The sequence below is a fragment of the Chiloscyllium plagiosum genome, unplaced genomic scaffold (genome assembly GCF_037043375.1).
Source record: "Chiloscyllium plagiosum isolate Xiang-an unplaced genomic scaffold, Cpla_swu_hap1 HiC_scaffold_7, whole genome shotgun sequence".
Taxonomy (NCBI): domain Eukaryota; kingdom Metazoa; phylum Chordata; class Chondrichthyes; order Orectolobiformes; family Hemiscylliidae; genus Chiloscyllium; species Chiloscyllium plagiosum.
Window position 1 is genome coordinate 102,489,109 of NW_028270145.1, and position 19,130 is coordinate 102,508,238.

Here is a 19,130-nt window from a genome sequence, read left to right on the forward strand (position 1 = left end):
GTCCTCTTTTAATGATATTCCGATGAGGGCTCTTTCTGAAATGCAGAGCCATCTGTCAAGTCTGCCAGAAATTCTGCAACCAAACTGCTTGCCATCTTGGTAATCACAGAAATGCTGGAGCAAGCCTTTTTGCCTACTAAATACAAGAGCTTACTATCAACCTCTTGGGCCCATAGCATTACAATTCTTTTATTTCTCTTCAGCTAATGAATCTATTCCCTTTTGAAAGACACAATTGAATTTGAGGTAGTGCTTTCCAGATTCAAATGATTCATTACATAAAGCAGGCACCGCCTCATATCACATTTGGAATGTCTGCCATTTACCTTAAATTGGTGCACTTTAATCCTTGACCTTTCTGTCAAAGGAAACAATTTCTGCCTTCCTACACTATCTAGAACACTCGTGACTCATGCCAGATTTCTTGGCCTTCTCTACAGAGAGCAGTCCCATGTTTTGCAGTCTGTTCCTGTAACTGACTTCCCTCAGCCATGGAATCATCGTTGTAGGTATTTTCTGTACCCTCTGGATGCCTTGTCTTCTTTCCAAAAGTGTGGGTATAGTTCTCCAGTTGAGGGCAAACCAGAGTTTCATGAAGGATCACTGTAACATCCTTGCTTTTGTACATTATATCTCTAATTATAAAGGCTGTGTGCCTCAGTAACCACTTTCTCAGTCTACCTGCCATGAATGGTCTATGCACACTTTCTCTCAGATTGCTCTGTTCTTGTCTCCCATTTGGAATTGTACTCCTTATTCTATTGCCTCTTCTCCTGACTTGCAATCCATTTCCATTACATCACTTGCATTACTCTCATCAACCTTCTTTGTTAAGTCATCAAAATACTAATCGTGTTACTTAACCTTAGTTTGCACTTACCAAACCAGCGCATTACTGTCACTGAATCCCCACCCATAAATGGGTGCCAAGCATTGACAAAATAAAGTAACAGTGGAAAAGAGTATCGCTGTGAATTGCGTATTGGATTGAGTACACCAGAATGTACATTACTGCCTGAGCAATAGCCTTGTATTTCAGCATCTGTTTAGCCTTCAAGCATCATTGCTCTCAAGTTCAAACAGTAAATGAGAACGTCTTAAAGCTGTTGCCGCTCTATAAAGAACTCTAGTGGTTGTTGCTCAAGCATGTGTTGTTATACAATGAATTTTAACATCAAGTTGAGCAGTAGTATTACTCCTGCGATGAAAAGGTCAAGTATTTTCCACAGAAACAGAGTCGGGTCTTCTTAAATACCCAGCTTCGCTTTTGTGACAAAACAATTGTCCAGTTGTAACAATCAGATGCCTGTAAATCCATTAAATGAAAATGGAAAGTGATAGAAATGCATAATAGGTCGCCCATTGTTTGAAGAAAGGAAATACTGGTGAATGTGTCTGTCGGGGACCTTTTGTGAGACCTGAATTGATGATCTCTTTGTTCTATTTTTAGATATTGATGATTCTGTTGTGTATTACTATTACCAACTGTTCTTTTCCTTCACCCTTTCTCATTCAATGCAGTTTGGAATTTCCTGATAATAAGTGCAACATACATCTGTAATTATTCAGTTTGAATGTGAGCGATTTGAAGGAAAGGATTTATGTTTACTTGGTTCGGTTAATCATGACAATGTGAAATTACCGATGAAGTATAAAAATACCGAAAGCAGAACAAACACACACCATTTTACATTAGCTCTCCAGATGAACTGGTGGATAGTGAAGCCAAATTAGCCTCGTCAGCAGATCAATGATACATTTTCAGCTTCACATTGATTATACTCATCTTGTGCTGTGTTGATACCATGACAGACTTCAAACAGATCGAGTAACTTGACTGGGCATACATGAAGTGCTGTGGGCCATCAGTGGCAGCAGAATCTTGTTCCAATACAGTCTGCAACCTCATGGCCCAGCATTTTCTGCACTGAACCATAAGCATCAAGCCAGGGGGTCAACCCTGGTTCAATGGAGAGTGCAGGAGAGCATGTCAGGAGCACCAAAAATGAGGTGCCAACCTGGTGAAGTTACAAACTTGCCACCCAAACAGAGTATGGATCAGTGGTGCTGGAAGAGCACAGCAATTCAGGCAGCATCCGAAGACAGGCCTTTTGGCAACATGGAGTTAGGTGATTCTACAGACACTGGATCAGATCTAAGCTGTGCAGTCCTGTCGCATCCAGTCATTAATAGTGGTGGACAATTAAACAACTCATTGGAGGAGAAGGCTCCACAAATATTCTCATCCTCAATGTTTTCATAGAATCCCTACAATTTGGAAACAGGCCATTTGGCCCAACAAATCCACACAGAGTAACACACCCAGACCCATTTCCCTACCCCATCACTCTACATTTCCCTCTGACTAATTCACCTAACCTACACATCCCTGGACACTATGGGCAATTTAGCATGGTCAATTCACCTAACCTTCACGTCTTTGGACTGTGGGAGGAAATCAAAGCACCCAGAGGAAACCTACACAGACACTGGGAGACTGTGCAAACTCCATGTAGACAGTCACCTGAGTCCGGAGTTGAACCCGGATCCCTGGTGCCTGGGCAGCAGTGCTAACCACTGAGTCACTATACCGCCTCTTTGGTAGGTGTCATCGACACTGTGACCAAGCAGCACCTGCTCAGCAAAGCCCAGTTTGGGTTCCACCAGAGAATGTTCAATCTGGACCTCATTACAACCTTGGTTCAAACATGGACAAATTATTTGTGACCAAATATGGCATCAATGAAGTCATTGAGAATCAGAGGGCAAACTATCCGCTGTTGGAGTCATACCTGGCACATAGGAAGACGGTTGTGCTAGTTGAAAGTCAGTCTTGTCAGGACATCCCTACGGGTGTTCCTCAGTATAGTGTCCTGCATCCAACTATTTTTAGCTGCTTCTTCAGTGGCCTTCCTCCTTCATAAGGTCAGAAGTGGGAATTTTCACTAATAATTGTACAATGTTCAACACAATTGCAACTCCTCAGGTACTCCATGTCTAAATGCAGCAAGACTTGGACAATCATCGGCAGTCCCTTGCAGATGCGGATGACTCTCTTCCACCATCAGGGTGAGGCTATAGGTGGCTGTACAGTCCAACATGGTTACTGCAGGCTCTTGGGACAGGTGGTGGTCATGGGAAGGGGTGGGTAAGCCATTGCTGTGACAGCGCGCGCCTTTCGCTGTTTTCCCTGGCTTCCATTTTCTTCCCGATGGCAAGCCTCGAGGTGCTCGACGCCTTCCCAGCTGTTCCTCCTCCACTTTGGGTGGTCTTGGGCCAGTAATTCCCAGGTGTCTGTGGGAATCCTGCACTTCACTAGTGAGACCTTGAGTGTATCCATGAAGTGTTTCCTCTGTCCACCTAGGGCTCCCCTGCCATTTCAGAGCTGGGAGTAGAGCAACTGCTTGGGGAGTCTCACGTCAGTCATATGGACGACGTGCCCAGCCCATTGCAGCCAATCAAGCGTGGTCAATGCCTCAATACTGGGGATGTTGGCCAGTTTGAGGACACTGGTGTTAGTGCATCATATCCAGACATGGGCTGACAAGTGGCAAGTGGCATTTGTGCCTTGCAAATATCAGGCAATGACCATGTCCAATAAGAGATAACCTAACTATCACCTCTTGAAATTCAATGTTGTTACCATGAGTGAATTCTTGAACTTCAACATCCTGGGGATTACCATTGAGGGGAAACTGAATTGGAGCAACCATATAAATAATGTAATTACAAGAGCAGATTAGAGGCTTGGAATACTGCAGGAAATAACTCACCTCCTGACCCTCCATATGTGCTCCAACATCAACAAGGCACAAGTCAATAGTGTGATGGAATATTGCCCCACTTGCCTTTATGAGTGGAGCTTCAGCAACTCTCAAGAAGCTCAACACCAGCCAGGGAAAAAACAGCCCGCTTGATTAGCACCACATCCACAGACTCGCAATACCTCCATCACCAACACTCAGTAACAGCAGTGTGTACTGGCAACAAAATGCACTGCAGAAATTCACCAAAACTCTGTCGACAGCGTGTTCCAAACCCGTGATGCTTCCATCTACATGGAACACATGGGAGCACCACCACTTGCAAGTTCACCTGCAAGCCACTCACCATCTTGACTTGGAAATGTATCACCGTCAATGGATCAAAATCCACAAAGTTCCAGGACTACATACATCATATGGATGATAGTGGTTCAAGAAGTCAGCTCACCATCATCTTCTCAAGTACGGGGCGGCACAGTGGCTCAGTGGTTAGCACTGCTGCCTCACAGCAGCAGCGTCCCAGGTTCAATTCCAGCCTCGGGCGACTGTCTATGTGGAGTTTGCATATTCTCCCTGTGTCTGCGTGGGTTTCCTCCGGGTGCTCCGGTTTCCTCCCACAGTCCAATGATGTGCAGGTCAGGTGAATTGGCCATGCTAAATTGCCTGTAGTGTTAGGCCAATTAGTCAGAGGGAAATGGGTCTGGGTGGGTTACCCTTTGGAGGGTTGGTGTGGACTGGTTGGGCCGAAGGGCCTGTTTCCACACTGTAGGAAATCTAATCTAATCTACAACTAGGTATGGGGAATAAAAGCTGGTTAGTGAATGACAACTACATCCTGTGAGTGAACGAAAAGAGAAAAAAAAGACATTGTGTACAGTGCATTGGGTTATTCCCACCATTATATATCTCCATTATTCTTAAATGGAATATTTCCACCCCAAATGAAAATTGTCAATAAAATGAAGAGAAAAAGATATTGAGCAATCTACCTGTTGTTCACACATCAACAGTCGTATGTATTGGAAAAATAATTTTGTGCTAAACTAAGCACTGGCATAAACAAGTTGTCTCTTGTTGTCCCAAGCTTTTAATCTCTCTATAATTATGCTATTGAACTGGAAAACACAGTTATTATAATTTGCAATTGTTTTTTGTGATTAATGCTATTACCACGCATTTACTATGTTATAATCATACATTACAAAATCGCAAATGTATCCTTAATACTATAGTTTAGATCAGAGTGGTGCTGGAAAAGCACAGCAGGTTAGGCAGCATCTGAGGAGCAGGAAAATCGATGTTTCGGGCAAAAGCCCTTAGTCAGGAATAGAGGCAGGGAGCCTCCAGGGTGGAGACATAAATGAATGGGGGTGGGGATGGAGGTGATAGGTCAGAGAGGAGGGTGGGGGAAGGTAGCAAAGAGTACAATAGGTCAATAGGTGAATGGGGGTGGGGATGGAGGTGATAGGTCAGAGGAGAGGGTGGGGGAAGGTAACAAAGAGTACAATAGGTGAATGGGGTTGGGGATGGAGGAGATAGGTCAGAGGAGAGGGTGGGGGAAGGTAACAAAGAGTACAATAGGTGAATGGGGGTGGGGATGGAGGTCATAGGTCAGAGGGGAGGGTGGGGGAAGGTAGCAAAGAGTACAATAGGTGAATGGGGTTGGGGATGGAGGTGATAGGTCAGAGGAGAGGGTGGGGGAAGGTAACAAAGAGTACAATAGGTGAATGGGGGTGGGGATGGAGGTGATAGGTCAAAGGGAAAGGTGGAGCGGATAGGTGGGAAAGAAGATTGGCAGGTGGTAGGACAGGTCATGAGGGCAATGCTGAGCTGGAAGGTTGGAACTGGGCTAAGGTGGGGGTGAGGGGAAATGAGGAAACTGGTGAAGTCCACATTGATTCCAGCACCACTCTGATCGAAACTCTGGTTTCCAGCATCTGCAGTCCTCACGTTTGCCCCTCATGATTATATAAACAGCTATAAGGTCACCCCTTAACCTCCTACGCTTCATGGACAAAACTCTCAGCCTATCCAGCCTCTTATTATAATTCAACCTCTTTAATCCCGGTAACAACCTTGACTGTATCCTTTCCAATTGAATAATATCTTACCTACAGCAGGGGAACCAGAACTGTGCACATTACTCCAATAGTGGCCTCACCAATGTTGTGTACAGCGCAAAATGACATCTCAATTCCAATACTCAGTGCCCTGACCAATGAAGGCAGATGTGCCACTTTCTTCATCAGCCTGTGATGCCACGTTAAAAGAACTATGCACCTGAACACCTAGATCTCTTTGTTGACAACCCTCTCCACAACCCTACCATTGACTATGTAAATCCTGCCTTGATTTGTCTTAACAAGACGCAAAACCTCACATTTATTTAAATTAAACTCCATCTGTCATTCTTTGACCATTGGCTCAATTAATAAGATCCTTTTGTAATCTTAAATAACCTTCACTGTTTACTATACCACCAGTTTTGGTATCATCTGCAAAATTACTAATAGTGCTTTGTATAATCTCATCTAAATCTTTTCTGTCCAAGTAACAGAACATTTGGCTGAAGTTCCTTATAATGTTAGAACATAGAACATAGAACAGTACAGCACAGAACAGGCCCTTCGGCCCACGATGTTGTGTCGAACATTTGTCCTAGCTTAAACACCCATCCATGTACCTGTCCAATTGCCGCTTAAAGGTCACCAAAGATTCTGACTCTATCACTCCCACAGGCAGCGCATTCCATGCCCCCACCACTCTCTGGGTAAAGAACCCACCCCTGACATCTCCCCTATACCTTCCACCCTTCACCTTAAATTTATGTCCCCTTGTAACACTCTGTTGTACCCGAGGAAAAAGTTTCTGACTGTCTACTCTATCTATTCCTCTGATCATCTTATAAACCTCGATAAGTCACCCCTCATCCTTCGCCGTTCCAACGAGAAAAGGCCTAGCACTCTCAACCTATCCTCGTATGATGTATTCTCCATTCCAGGCAACATCCTGGGTAAATCTTCTCTGCACCCTCTCCAAAGCTTCCACATCTTTCCTAAAGTGAGGCGACCAGAACTGCACACAGTACTCCAAATGTGGCCTAACCAAAGTCCTGTACAGTTGCAACATCACTTCACGACTCTTGAATTCAATCCCTCTGCTAATGAACACTAATACACCATAGGCCTTCTTACAAGCTCTATCCACCTGAGTGGCAACTTTCAAAGATCTATGAACATATACCCCAAGATCCTCTGTTCCTCCACCTCACTAAGAACCCTACTGTTAACCCTGTATTCCGCATTCTTATTTGTCTTTCCAAAATGGACAACCTCACACTTGGCAGGGTTGAACTCCATCTGCCACTCCTCAGCCCAGCTCTGCATCATATCTAAGTCCCTTTGCAGCCGACAACAGCCCTCCTCACTATCCACAACTCCACCAATCTTCGTATCATCTGCAAATTTACTGACCCACCCTTCGGCTCCCTCATCCAAGTCATTAATAAAAATTACGAACAGCAGAGGACCCAGAACTGATCCCTGCAGAACTCCACTTGTAACTGGGCTCCAGGCTGAATATTTACCATCTACCACCACTCTCTGACTTCGACCGGTTAGCCAGTTATCTATCCAATTGGCCAAATTTCCCTCTATCCCATGCCTCCTTCCTCTCATTCATAGAGTCATAGAGATGTACAGCATGGAAACAGACCCTTCGGTCCAACCTGTACATGCCGACCAGATATCCCAACCCAATCTTGTCCCATCTGCCAACACCCGGCCCATATCCCTCCAAACCCTTCCTATTCATATACACATCGAAATGCCTCTTAAATGTTGCAATTGTTCCAGCCTCCACCACATCCTCTGGCAGCTCATTCCATGCATGTACTACCCTCTGCGTGAAGAATTTGCCCCTTAGGTCTCTTTTGTATCTTTCCCCTCTCACCCTAAACCTATGCCCTCCAGTTCTGGACTCCCTGACCCCATGGAAAAGACTTTATCTATTTATTCTATCCATGCCCCTCATAATTTTGTAAACCTCTATAAGGTCACCCCCTCAGCTTCCGACGCTCCAGGGAAAACAGCCCGAGCCTGTTCAGCCTCTCCCTGTAGCTCAGATCCTCCATCCTTGGCAACATCCTTGTAAATGTTTTCTGAACTCTTTCAAGTTTCACAACATCTTTCCGACAGGAAGGAGACCAGAATTGCACACAAAATTCCAACAGTGGCCTAACCAATGTCCAGTACAGCCGCAACATGATCTCCCAACTTCTGTAATCAATACTCTGACCATTAAAGGAAAGCATACAAAATGCCTTCTTCAGTATCTTATCTACCTGTGACTCCACTTTCAAGGAGCTATGAACCTGCACTTCAAGGTCTCTTTGTTCAGCAACACTCCCTAGGACCTTACCATTAAGTGTATAAGTCCTGTTAAGATTTGCTTTCCCAAAATTCAGCACCTCGCATTTATCTGAATTAAACCCCATCTGCCATTTCTCAGTCCATTGGCCCATCTGGTCCAGATACTGTTGTAATCAGAGGTAACCCTCTTCGCTATCCACTACACCTCCCATTTTGGTGTCATCTGCAAACTTACTAACTGTACCTCTTATGCCCACATCTAAATCATTTATGTAAATGATAAAAAGTTTACGGTCCTTGTGGCACTCTGTTGGTCACAGGCCTCCAGTCTGAAAAACAACCCTCCACCACCACCCTCTGTCTTCTATCTTTGAGCCAGTTTTTTATCCAAATGGCTAGTTCTCCCTGTATTCCATGAGATCTAAGCTTGCTAATCAGTCTCCCATGGGGAACCTTGTCGAACGCCTTACTGAAGTCCATATAGATCACAACAACTGCTCTGCCCTCATCACTCTTCCTTGTTACTTCTTCAAAAAACTCAATCAAGTTTGTGAGACACCATTTTCCACGCACAAAGCCATGTTCACTATTCTGAATCATTTCTTGCCTTTCCAAATACATGTACATCCTGTCCCTCAGGATTCCCTCCAACAAATTGCCCACCACCGAGGTCAGGCTCACCGGTCTATATAGTTCCCTGACTTGTCTTTACCGCCCTTCTTAAACATTGGCACCATGTTTGCCAACCTCCAGTCTTCCAGCACCTCACCTGTGACTATCGATGATACAAATATCTCAGCAAGAGGCCCAGCAATCACTTTTCTAGCTTCCCACAGAGTTCTCGGGTACACCTGATCAGGTCGAGGGGATTTATCAAAGCTATCTCATGTCCCCGTTTTGCCCTCCTGATTTCCCTCTTAAGTATACTCCTATTTTCTTTATACTCTTCTAAGGATTGACTCGATCTATCCTGTCTATACCTGACATATGCTTCCTTCTTTTTCTTAACCAAACCCTCAATTTCTTTAGTCATCCAGCATTCCCTATACCTACCAGCCTTCCCTTTCACCCCGACAGGAATATACTTTCTCTGGATTCTTGTTATCTCATTTCTGAAGGCTTCCCATTTTCCAGCTGTCCCTTTACCTGCAAACTTCTGCCTCCACTCAGCTTTCGAAAGTTCTTGCCTAATAATGTCAAAATTGGCCTTTCTCCAATTTAGAACTTCAACTTTTAGATCTGGTCTGTCCTTTTACATCACTATTTTAAAACAAATAGAATTATGGTCGCTGGCCCCAAAGTGCTCCCTCACTGACACCTCAATCACCTGCCCTGCCTTATTTCCCAAGAGTAGGTTTAGTTTTGCACCTTCTTTAGTAGGTGCATCCACATACTGAATCAGAAAATTGTCTTGTGCACACTTAAGAAATTCCTCGCCATCTAAATCTAATTCCTCTCATTATCTTCTCGTTTCCACCCTTTGGAATGTGCTGAGAAATGGTCCTGCAGATTGTACACACCCTGCAGCTTGGTAATTTCCTTGAGTGGTGATACCAAAGTCCACTGGGGACATTATAGGTGAGTCCAGTCCTACTTTCTCCTTGCTTTTAAACACCATGCATTACATTGTGGACAGGAATACTGGATGGAAACTTGGCAGGCAGCTTTGGTTCCTGGCTTTGAGGACTGTTGAGGCCCCCATTTCTTCCCTTTTTGAGTTGGCCCACCACATCCTGGGCCATTCAAGCACTAAATGGCCAATGACAGGCTTCCCTTCAGAATCAAGGAGCTTGTCTGTGCAGGACCTTTACTTGTTGACATTTAGTGAAAAATGAGAGGATGGCAGCTGTCTACTGACCTCAGATCTCAAGGAAAATCGCAGGCACAGGGGAATGAAGTCAAGATGAGCGTCGCGGTTGTGAAAGGGTGTGGGTGGGGGCAGGGAGGAGGTGGCGCTGTGTTGGCAGGAAGTGCGGGCAGTTGAAAGTGCCCATTACTTTCTCTGAGCTGCAATCCCTCAGTCAATGTTTTCGAACGAGGGGGCCCATCCCTGCCAACAAGGATGCTCATGTAAACCATGTTAGGGTTTGCTTGTTGAGTTCTTCAGATGACATACCTTTACCTGCCACTGGGTGGATGCCGGATCGGTGGTGCAGGAAGAGCACAGCAGTTCAGGCAGCAGGGTTTGCTTGTTGAGTTCTTCAGATGACATACCTTTACCTGTCACTGGGTGGATGCCAGTGATTGCCAGATGAGGCCCTTAAATAGCATCAATTGCTTCAATTGGCAGTATGGCGGCAAGGTCAAATGCTTCAGTGTCACAATTGTAATCTGGATGGAGACAGGAAAACAAGTATCTCATCCATAGTACTAGTAAGTGGCACAATGTCATCAAACTCCCTGTGCAGAGGGGCATAAGACTCCATCCCCCACTCCCACATTCTCTACCATTTTCATACCTCCAGTCTCATGAGGCCATACTTACTTAGGCTAAATAGTGCATGCATCTGGAAGCAAACCCTCAGACCCTCCTTGTCTATTCCCATCAGTTCCACATTAATCAGTTCATTTATTCACCAAAGTATCCGAGGAGCTCATACAAATTTAATCTCATACATAAACAAACCTGAAATTCTCTAACTTTGTCAATTAATAATTGCCCTGCAGTTCTTCGTCATGCATTATTTGTGTTGTGTGCTATAAGTTAGTCAAGAGACTTGCTTGGAATCAGACTTCAAATAAAAAATATGTTTGCATTGTCTTACTGAATTGAAAACAGCTCCAGATACTTCCTAGACCAGGTGCTGCTTTGTATTCCCAACATTTTCTGTTTTTATTTGGTTCAATTGTGTTTGTGAATGTATTGATGTTATTCAATGTGATGTTCATGTTTTACTTTGATAAATGGCACAAGAAAACCCAGAGAATTCAATTAATTCCTAAACTTTACAGGTGCCCACTGAACAGTGTGATCCAGTAATTGGCCCAGTCTGTCTATACATTCGTAATGCTGAATGTTAAGATAATCGAATTTTACAGAACAGAAGGAGGCGATTCGATCCATTGTGTCTGTACCAGCTCCTGAAAGATCTGTCCAGCTGGTGCCATGCTTCAGTCCTATCTCTGTAGCTCCGTAACTTCGTCACTTTCAAAATGGTATTCTTTGTAGAAGCTCATTTCCTTATGCATAACAAATAAATTCATGCTAGAAAGTAAGGTACAATATTTTTCCAGTTGCTTCCTCTTCTCCATTGTTGCCTTATCGTAAGATTGTTAGAATTAGGAACGTGTTCAAGCTGTTCGACCCCTCAAGCCAGCTCTGTCATTCAATACAATCATGACTGACCCAACATTCATCACCAGTCCTTTCCTGCCTCTTTGCCATAACCCTTGATCCCCCTCCTAATCAAGACCCTATCCATCTCTGCCTTAAATATGCACAAGGACTCTGTCCCACAGCTCTCTGTGACAAAGAATTCCAAAGGCTCTCATCCATCTGTGAGAAAAGAAATCCTCCTCACCTCAGTCTGAAATTGATGCCACTTTATTCGGACACCACGTCTGCTGGTCCTAGACTCTCATGAAGGGTACATCCGCCCACCATCTACCCTGTCAAGCCCTTTAAGAAGCCTATATATTTAATTGAGTTCACCTCAAATTCTTTTAAATTCCAGTGAGTAGAGTCCCAATCTTTTTCGCTTTTGCTCATAAGACACTCCCTCCATACCAGGGATGATCATAGTGAATCTTCTCTGAACTGTCTTGAATGAAGCGATTTTTTATTGTTCAATAAGGGGACCGAATAAGGGAAGCAAGGGTTCTCCCAGTCTAATGGTACTTATTGGAATCAAACTGCTCAGCATGCTGCAGTTTTTAAAAAAAAAACCCTTCCAAAATGAACAACTTTACATTTTGCCACACTCTACTCCATTTGCCAATTTTTTTTTCCCACTTACTTAACCGATCAATTCCTCTGTAAATTGTTTGTATTCCCCTCACAGCTTGCCTTTACACTTATGATTGTGTCTCCAATACATTTTGCTTTTCCCCTTCAAGTCATCAACACAAATTTTATCAATTGTGGTCCCAGTACCAATCCCTGTGGGACCCCACTGGTTACATGTTGCCAACAAGGCAAATAACCCCTTTATCTCCATTCACTGGTTTCTGCCCATTAGTCATTTCTCTATCCACATCGATATGCTACCTCTAGCAACATGAGCTGTTATCTTGTGACTGGTTCCCCTCTATCCACTCTATCTAATATTCTTAGTATCATTAACATTATTGGAAATTATCTCTCTTGAATTTGTAATTATATTTTGGATGTAGGTTTGCTCGCTGAGCTGGAAGATTCATTTCCAGATGTTTCGTCACCATACTAGGTAACTAGTAGGGTAACGAAGCGTCTGGAAATGAACCTTCCAGCTCAGTGAGCCCACTTACATCCAAAACCTCAACCTGAGCCAAAAGTCTTCTCAAAACTCGCTTATAATTATATGACAAAGTACAATTGCTTCATCTGTCATTTCATCTTATTCCATTAATATCACAACAGAACAAATTGAATGAATTAAGCCATGATGACTTATTAAAAAGATTTGAGGAGTATCTGTGAAGGACCTAGGTTAACAATAGAGGACAACACCAAATGTAAATAATATGAAGGGATTTAGGTCCTGGCTACATGGGATGGGGCTTCCATTGTGGTTCCATGCTTCCTGAACATATGTTTACCAATCTCTCACACAGACTGGTAAACTGGACATAGGTTCTGTTTATTGAAAGGTATTATAGACTCATATAGCATAAAAGAGGCCCTTTGGCTCATCCAATGTGTACCACCAAAACAATGCTACAGACATGAGTCCCACTTTCCCGCACTTGGTCCATAGTCTTGAATGTTATAACATTTCAGGTCCTTTTCCTTTTAAAGTTTGTGACATTTCTTGTTTCAACTGCCCTCCCAGGCAGTGCATCCCAGACCTCCACCACCGTTTGGGTAAAAATGGTTTTCCTCAAATCCCCTCTAAACACCCTGCCTTTCATTTTTAAATTTTACAGGATTGCTCAGCAGGTAGATTTGTTAGAGTCCAGTTCAGCAACTACTGATACAGGAAAACAGAGCTACCAGCCTCTCACACAACATACTGCAAGTTCAATGTGCCTTCAGATGGTCTTCATTCTGACTGCTTGCTTCTTAGAACACTGTCTCTTTAAAGTGATATCGCAACAGATGCTTGTAAAAATGAAATTCCAAAACCCTGGAATATATATGAGCAAGCAAGACCAAAGGAAATGAGGAGTACCGTCGTCTGAGAGGTGGAGGGGGTGTGGTTGTGAGTTGGAGTAGGGGAGAGCAGTGATGGAGATTGGTTTCAAAAAGAGACGAAGGGTAAGAGGAATGAAGATGGCATTTGTGAAACTGGTGAAGGAACTTCTGAGGAACACTGACCGAAGTAACATTGCATAGCATTGAGAGAGAAAATAAAGATTGTAATGAAGGATGAGAGAGAGAAGTAAAATAGCAAAGTTTGTGTATCTTGAAATCATTAGCTTTTGCTTGCTTTCTGGCCACAGTTCTTAGGACTGGATGTTGAGGCTTTAAATTAATGTCTTTCCATATTAATACACTGTCTTCAAAAAAACTTCGACACTGCTCTCGCACTTCCTTCTCTTCTGAAAGCTTTTATTCAAAGTGAGAGCATGGTTCCACATTTTACCTTGCCTGAGTGATCATGTGTGAAACTAAAGTAGGCAAAGACAAACTGTTGTTAGCTGGGCCTAATTCAGCCATCTCTAGTCATTCTCATAGGTACCTGCCGGCAGGTATATCTATCACGAGCCATGATTGTGATCGATTTTCTGCTCCCACTCAGATCTGTGGGTCTGGAGACCATTTGCAGCAGTTGTGCTGCTATTGTGACTGTGATCAACTTAGCCCCCACCAGGAATCGAAACAAAGACCATTTCTCCCTAAAATCTCCATATCCCTTCACTTCCTTTGATATCGTTGTTTTATGGGACATGGGCATCACTGTCAAGGCTAGCATTTGTAAAATAAAAGAGCTTCTATAAGTATATAACAAAAAAGGTTGGTGAAGACAAATAGCCCCTTTATAGTCTGAAAAAGGAAGTTTGATAATGGAGAGCAAGAAAATGATAGAACAATTACATTTATTTTTATTCTGTCTTCACAGTAGAAGACAGAAGTAACTTTCCAGAAAAAAAATAGAAAGTGGATTTCAAGCAAATTAGTATTGGTTTTAAAAAAAAAATTAGAAAAATTAATGGGATTGAAAGCTGATAAATCCTCAGGGCTTAATAATCTACATTACACTGTATTAATGGAGGCAGCCATGGAAACAGTGTGTGCCATATTCCATATGGTTGTCATATTCCAAATTACTGCGGATTCTGGATTAGTCCCGTCACATTGGAGGATGGAAAATGTAACCTCACTGTTTAAAAAAGGAAGGAGGGAGAAAATTGCATATCAGTTGATCTATCATCACTAGTAAGGAATTTGCTGGAGGTTGTTTGACATAGAACTTGTAACAGGGCATTTATATCATAAAAAGCACCAGCGTTACAGATAGTCAACATTGATTTATGTAAGATAAATAGTGTTTGACAAAATTAGACTATAGACTATAGAACATTACAGTGCAGTACAGGGCCTTTGGCCCTCGATGTTGCGCCGACCTGTCATACCAATCTGAAGCCCATCTAACCTACACTATTCCATGTACGTCCATATGCCTGTCTAATTGGAGGATGTAACTAATTAGATGAAGGAGAGCCACTGGATATCCTGTATTTGGATATTTAGAAAGCTTTTGATAAGTTCCACATAAACAGTTTTGTGCAAAATCAAAGCAGATGGGATTATTAACAATATGTGGGCATAGAATGAAAATCTATTTGTAGACTGGAAATGGTATAAATAAATGGGCTGTTCTCAGAATGAAAAGCTCAGTAAGACAAATGGGATACTGTCAGAATCAATGCTTGGGCCCCAGCTATTTACAATATATAACAATAATTTGGATGAAGGAATTAAATGTAATATTCCCATGTTTGTTGATGACACAAACTAGCGGGTGTGGAAATGGTGAGGAGGAATTATAGAAGAGACGAGTTGAGTAAGTAGACAAATCCACGGCAGATGCAGTATAGTATGGAGTTGTCCATGGTAGGGAAAACAGAAACTCAGTTTATTATTTAAATAGTGATAGACTGGGAAAGATTGGTGTACAAAGGGACCTGGGTTTCCTTATACCCTGGTACTTGAAAGCAACCATGGAGGTGCACAATTGGTCTGTTGGCTTTCATTGCAAGAGGATCGTCACATCTGGAAAGGGTGGTTAAAAAGACGTTTGGCATATTAGCTATCATTACTCAGTCCTTTAAGTATAGGAGTTGGGACGTCATGTTGAGGTTGTACAGGACATTGGTGAGGCCTCTTCTGGAATATTATGTCCAGGTCTAGTCACCCAGTTATAGGAAGGATTATTTAAAGCTGGAGAGAGTTCAGGAAAGATGTACCAGGATGTTACTGGGTATGGGAGGTTTGAGTTACATAGAAAGGCTGGACAGGCTGAGACTTTTTTCACTGGAGCGCAAGAGATTGAGAGGTGACCTTACAAAAGTTTATAAAATAATGAAGGGTGTAGAGAGGGTTAATGGTAGTTGTCTTTTCCCTAGGGTGGTGGATTTCAAGACTGGGGGTGCATTTTTAAGGTGAAAGAAGAGAGATTGAGAAAAGTCATAAGAGGTAATTTTTTTACACAGAGGGTGGTTCGCATGTGGATTAAACCTCCTGAGGAAGTGGTGGATGTGGGTACAATTTCAATGTTTAAAAGACATTAGGTAAGCACATGAATAGGAAAGGTTTGAAGGGATATGGGCCTGAAGCAGGTAAGTGGGACTAGTTCAGTTTGGAATTCTGTTTGGTATGGACTGGTTGGACCGCAGGGTCTGTTTCTGTGCAGTAGGACCGTATGACTTGAGTCCAGGAGCATGAAAGTCTACTGCAGCTGTAAAAGACATTGCTGAGATCACACCTCAAGTACACTGTGCAGATTTGCTGTCCTTATGTAAGGATGGAAGATGGAATGCAGCAAAGGATCATGAGACTGATTTCTGGGCTAGCACATTTGACGTATGAGGAGAGATTGGGTCAACCTGACCTACATTTACTGGAATTTAGAAGAATGAGGTGGGATCTCATTGAAATGTATAAAATGGTGACAGGACTAGACAGAGTGATGGGATGATGTTTACCCTGGCTGGGAGTGGAGAGCCCGAACAATCAGCCACAGGATACAGGGTAAAAAAGTGTGGTGGTGGAAAAACATAGCCGGTCAGGCAGCGTCCAAAGAGCAGGGGAGTTGACATTTTGAGTATAAGTTCTTAGTCAGGAAATTTGAAGATCTTGATCACATTCCTGATGAAGAGCTTATGCTTGAAACATCGACTCTCCTGCTCCTTGGTTATCACCTGACTGGCTGTGCTTTTCCAGCACAACACTTTTGACTCTGATCTCCATCATCTCCAGTTCTCACTTACTCCACAGGCTACAGGGTAGGCCATTTTGGATGGAGCTGAGGAGAAATTTCTTCTTTCAGAGGGTAATGAACTTGTAGAATTCTCTAGCACAGAAGGCTGTGATGGTGAAGTCACTGAATATATTTAAGAAAAAAAGATGTATTTCCAGAAGCTAAAGGTGTCAAGGTATATGGGGGGAGAGTGGGAGGTGGCATTGAGATAGAGAATCAGCCAAGCGCAGGCACATTTTAGGGTGGGGTGAGGACACAATGGGCTGAATGGCCTCTTCCTAGTTTCTATGTTCCCCCCCCCCCTCAAATTTCCTTAAGAACTGGTGGTGAGGTGCCTTCTTAATCATCATGTTCTATTTGGTCCAGGTCAAGCTAAAGTGCTGAGGGGAAGATGCGTCCAGGACTTGTGGTTTTGAGGGCAGTTCTGTAAGGTGCATGATAGGTCACTCACCAGCTCTCCACATGGCCATCAAGACCCTGATTCCCCCATGAGGTTCTGCCAAATTACTGTCTTTCAAAAGAACATTGATGCCTGTACCATGTATCAGTGCATCGTGATGTCATGAGGTGTGCTATCTAAATACAAGGCTTGTTTTTTTAATGAAGGGAAACATCTCCATAATTGGCAATGGGTTGGGTGTGAGATCTTCAAACACAACCACATGGTTTCTGATGGTACAGCAACAGGACATTGTGTTTGGAACGTCACTAACCCTTGACTGTAAAATGTTGCTAAAATGTTAATATAACAAACAAGCAACAGAAAAGAAGGACAAATAAAAAAAATAGACTTGGTTTACAAGGAGAAAGCAAAATGTACATTTCATCAGTTAAGCTGCTGAGGATAGATTGGAGAAGCTGGGATTATTCTCCTTGTAGGGCAGAAGGCTGAGAGAAAATCTGATTGAAGTAATGAATATCATGAGAGCTCTGAGCAAAGTAAATGGAACAAAAATTTTCCCACTCTTGAAAAGATCAAGAATGAGATGGTACAGACTGAAAGTAATTAATAAAAGAATGAGAGTGGAAGGGAAATGCAGTGGCTCAGTGGTTAGCACTTCTATCTCACAGTGTCAAGGAGTTGGGTTCAATTCCAGCCATGGGTGACTGTGTTTGCATGGGGTTGGCAGGTTCTCCCCACATCGGTGTGGGTTTCCTCCAAATGCTCTAGTTTCCACCCACAGTTCAAAGATGTGCAGGTTAGGTGCACTAGAGACTGAGGGGTGACCTTTCAGAAGTTTATAACATCATGAGGGCCATGGAAAGGGTGAAAACTTAAGGTCTTTTCCCCAGGATAAGGGTGTCCAAAACTCAAGGGCATAGGTTTAAAGTGAGAGGGAGAAGATTGAAAAGGGACCCAAGGGGCAATGTTTTCATGCAGAAGGTAGTGCGTGTATGGAATGAGCTGCCAGAGGAGGTGGTGGAGGCTGGTACAATTACAACATTTAAAAGGCATCTGGATGGATATATGAATAGAAAGGGTTTATGGGCCAAATGCTGATAAATGGGACTTGATTATAATGAAGGATATCTGGTCGGCATGGGTGAGTTGAACTGAAGGGTCTGTTTCCATGCTGTATGTCTCTATGACCATATTAAATTGTCCCATAGTGTCCAAGAATATGCAGGATCAGTGGGCTAATTATGGTAACTGTGGGTTATGGGGATACATTGGGATTCTCTTCAGAGGGTCCATGCAGACTCGAATGGGCCCAATGGCCTCTGTCCACATGGTCAGCATTCTATGATTTGACTTTGTGATATGATGAAAACCTTTTCACTCAGTGGGTGGTTGATGTCTGGAATGCAGTGTCCGCAGGTGTGGTGGAAGCAGGCTCAATCAATGCATTCAAAACGGAATGAGATGGTTATTTAATAACAACAATGTGAAGGATTATGGGAAGAAATCTTGCTCATTTGGTGATCAGCATAGATGCAATAGACCGAATGGCCTCCTATGCAGTAACATTTCTGGTACTCTGTGTGATTCAAGGCAGTAACATTAAACTCAATTGTTCAGTTGTTTCTTCTCGATGTAATGTCTCATTAGGGAATTACTAATTGGATGTTGTTATTAATCGGTTTCTGTCCTTTTTCTTCTTCATAGGCTTTCCCAGGAAACTCTAATGCGGACAGTGTTGTGCACCACAAGCTCCAGTACTCCGTCAGAGCCAGATTCCTTCGTTTTGCCCCTCTCCAGTGGAATCCTACCGGTAGAATAGGAATGAGAGTTGAGGTTTATGGCTGCTCCTACAGTAAGTACAAGTTATCAAAGGAAAGGCTTGTGTCTCATTGTCAAGTGATTATTTTTGCAGGGATGATGGTGTTCATCACATCATAATGAGGGCTGGAGAGGGAGAGAGAGAGGGAGACAAAGACTTGCATCTGAATCACTAAGTACATCTCTCAGGAATGCTTTAGTGTTCTGCATGCCA

The 19,130-nt window shown here is 43.1% G+C and overlaps 1 protein-coding gene across 3 annotated transcripts in view; it reads left to right on the top strand.

Annotated features, from left to right (window-relative positions):
* LOC122551780 (contactin-associated protein-like 5) overlaps nt 1-19,130 on the top strand; it is a 1,290,980-nt gene that overhangs the window by 490,430 nt on the left and 781,420 nt on the right. For all 3 annotated transcript variants that reach the window (XM_043694243.2, XM_087989330.1, XM_043694244.2), the window contains one exon: nt 18,803-18,950. In XM_043694243.2, the coding sequence (XP_043550178.2) occupies nt 18,803-18,950 (148 nt within the window). The remainder of the gene's footprint in view (nt 1-18,802; nt 18,951-19,130) is intronic.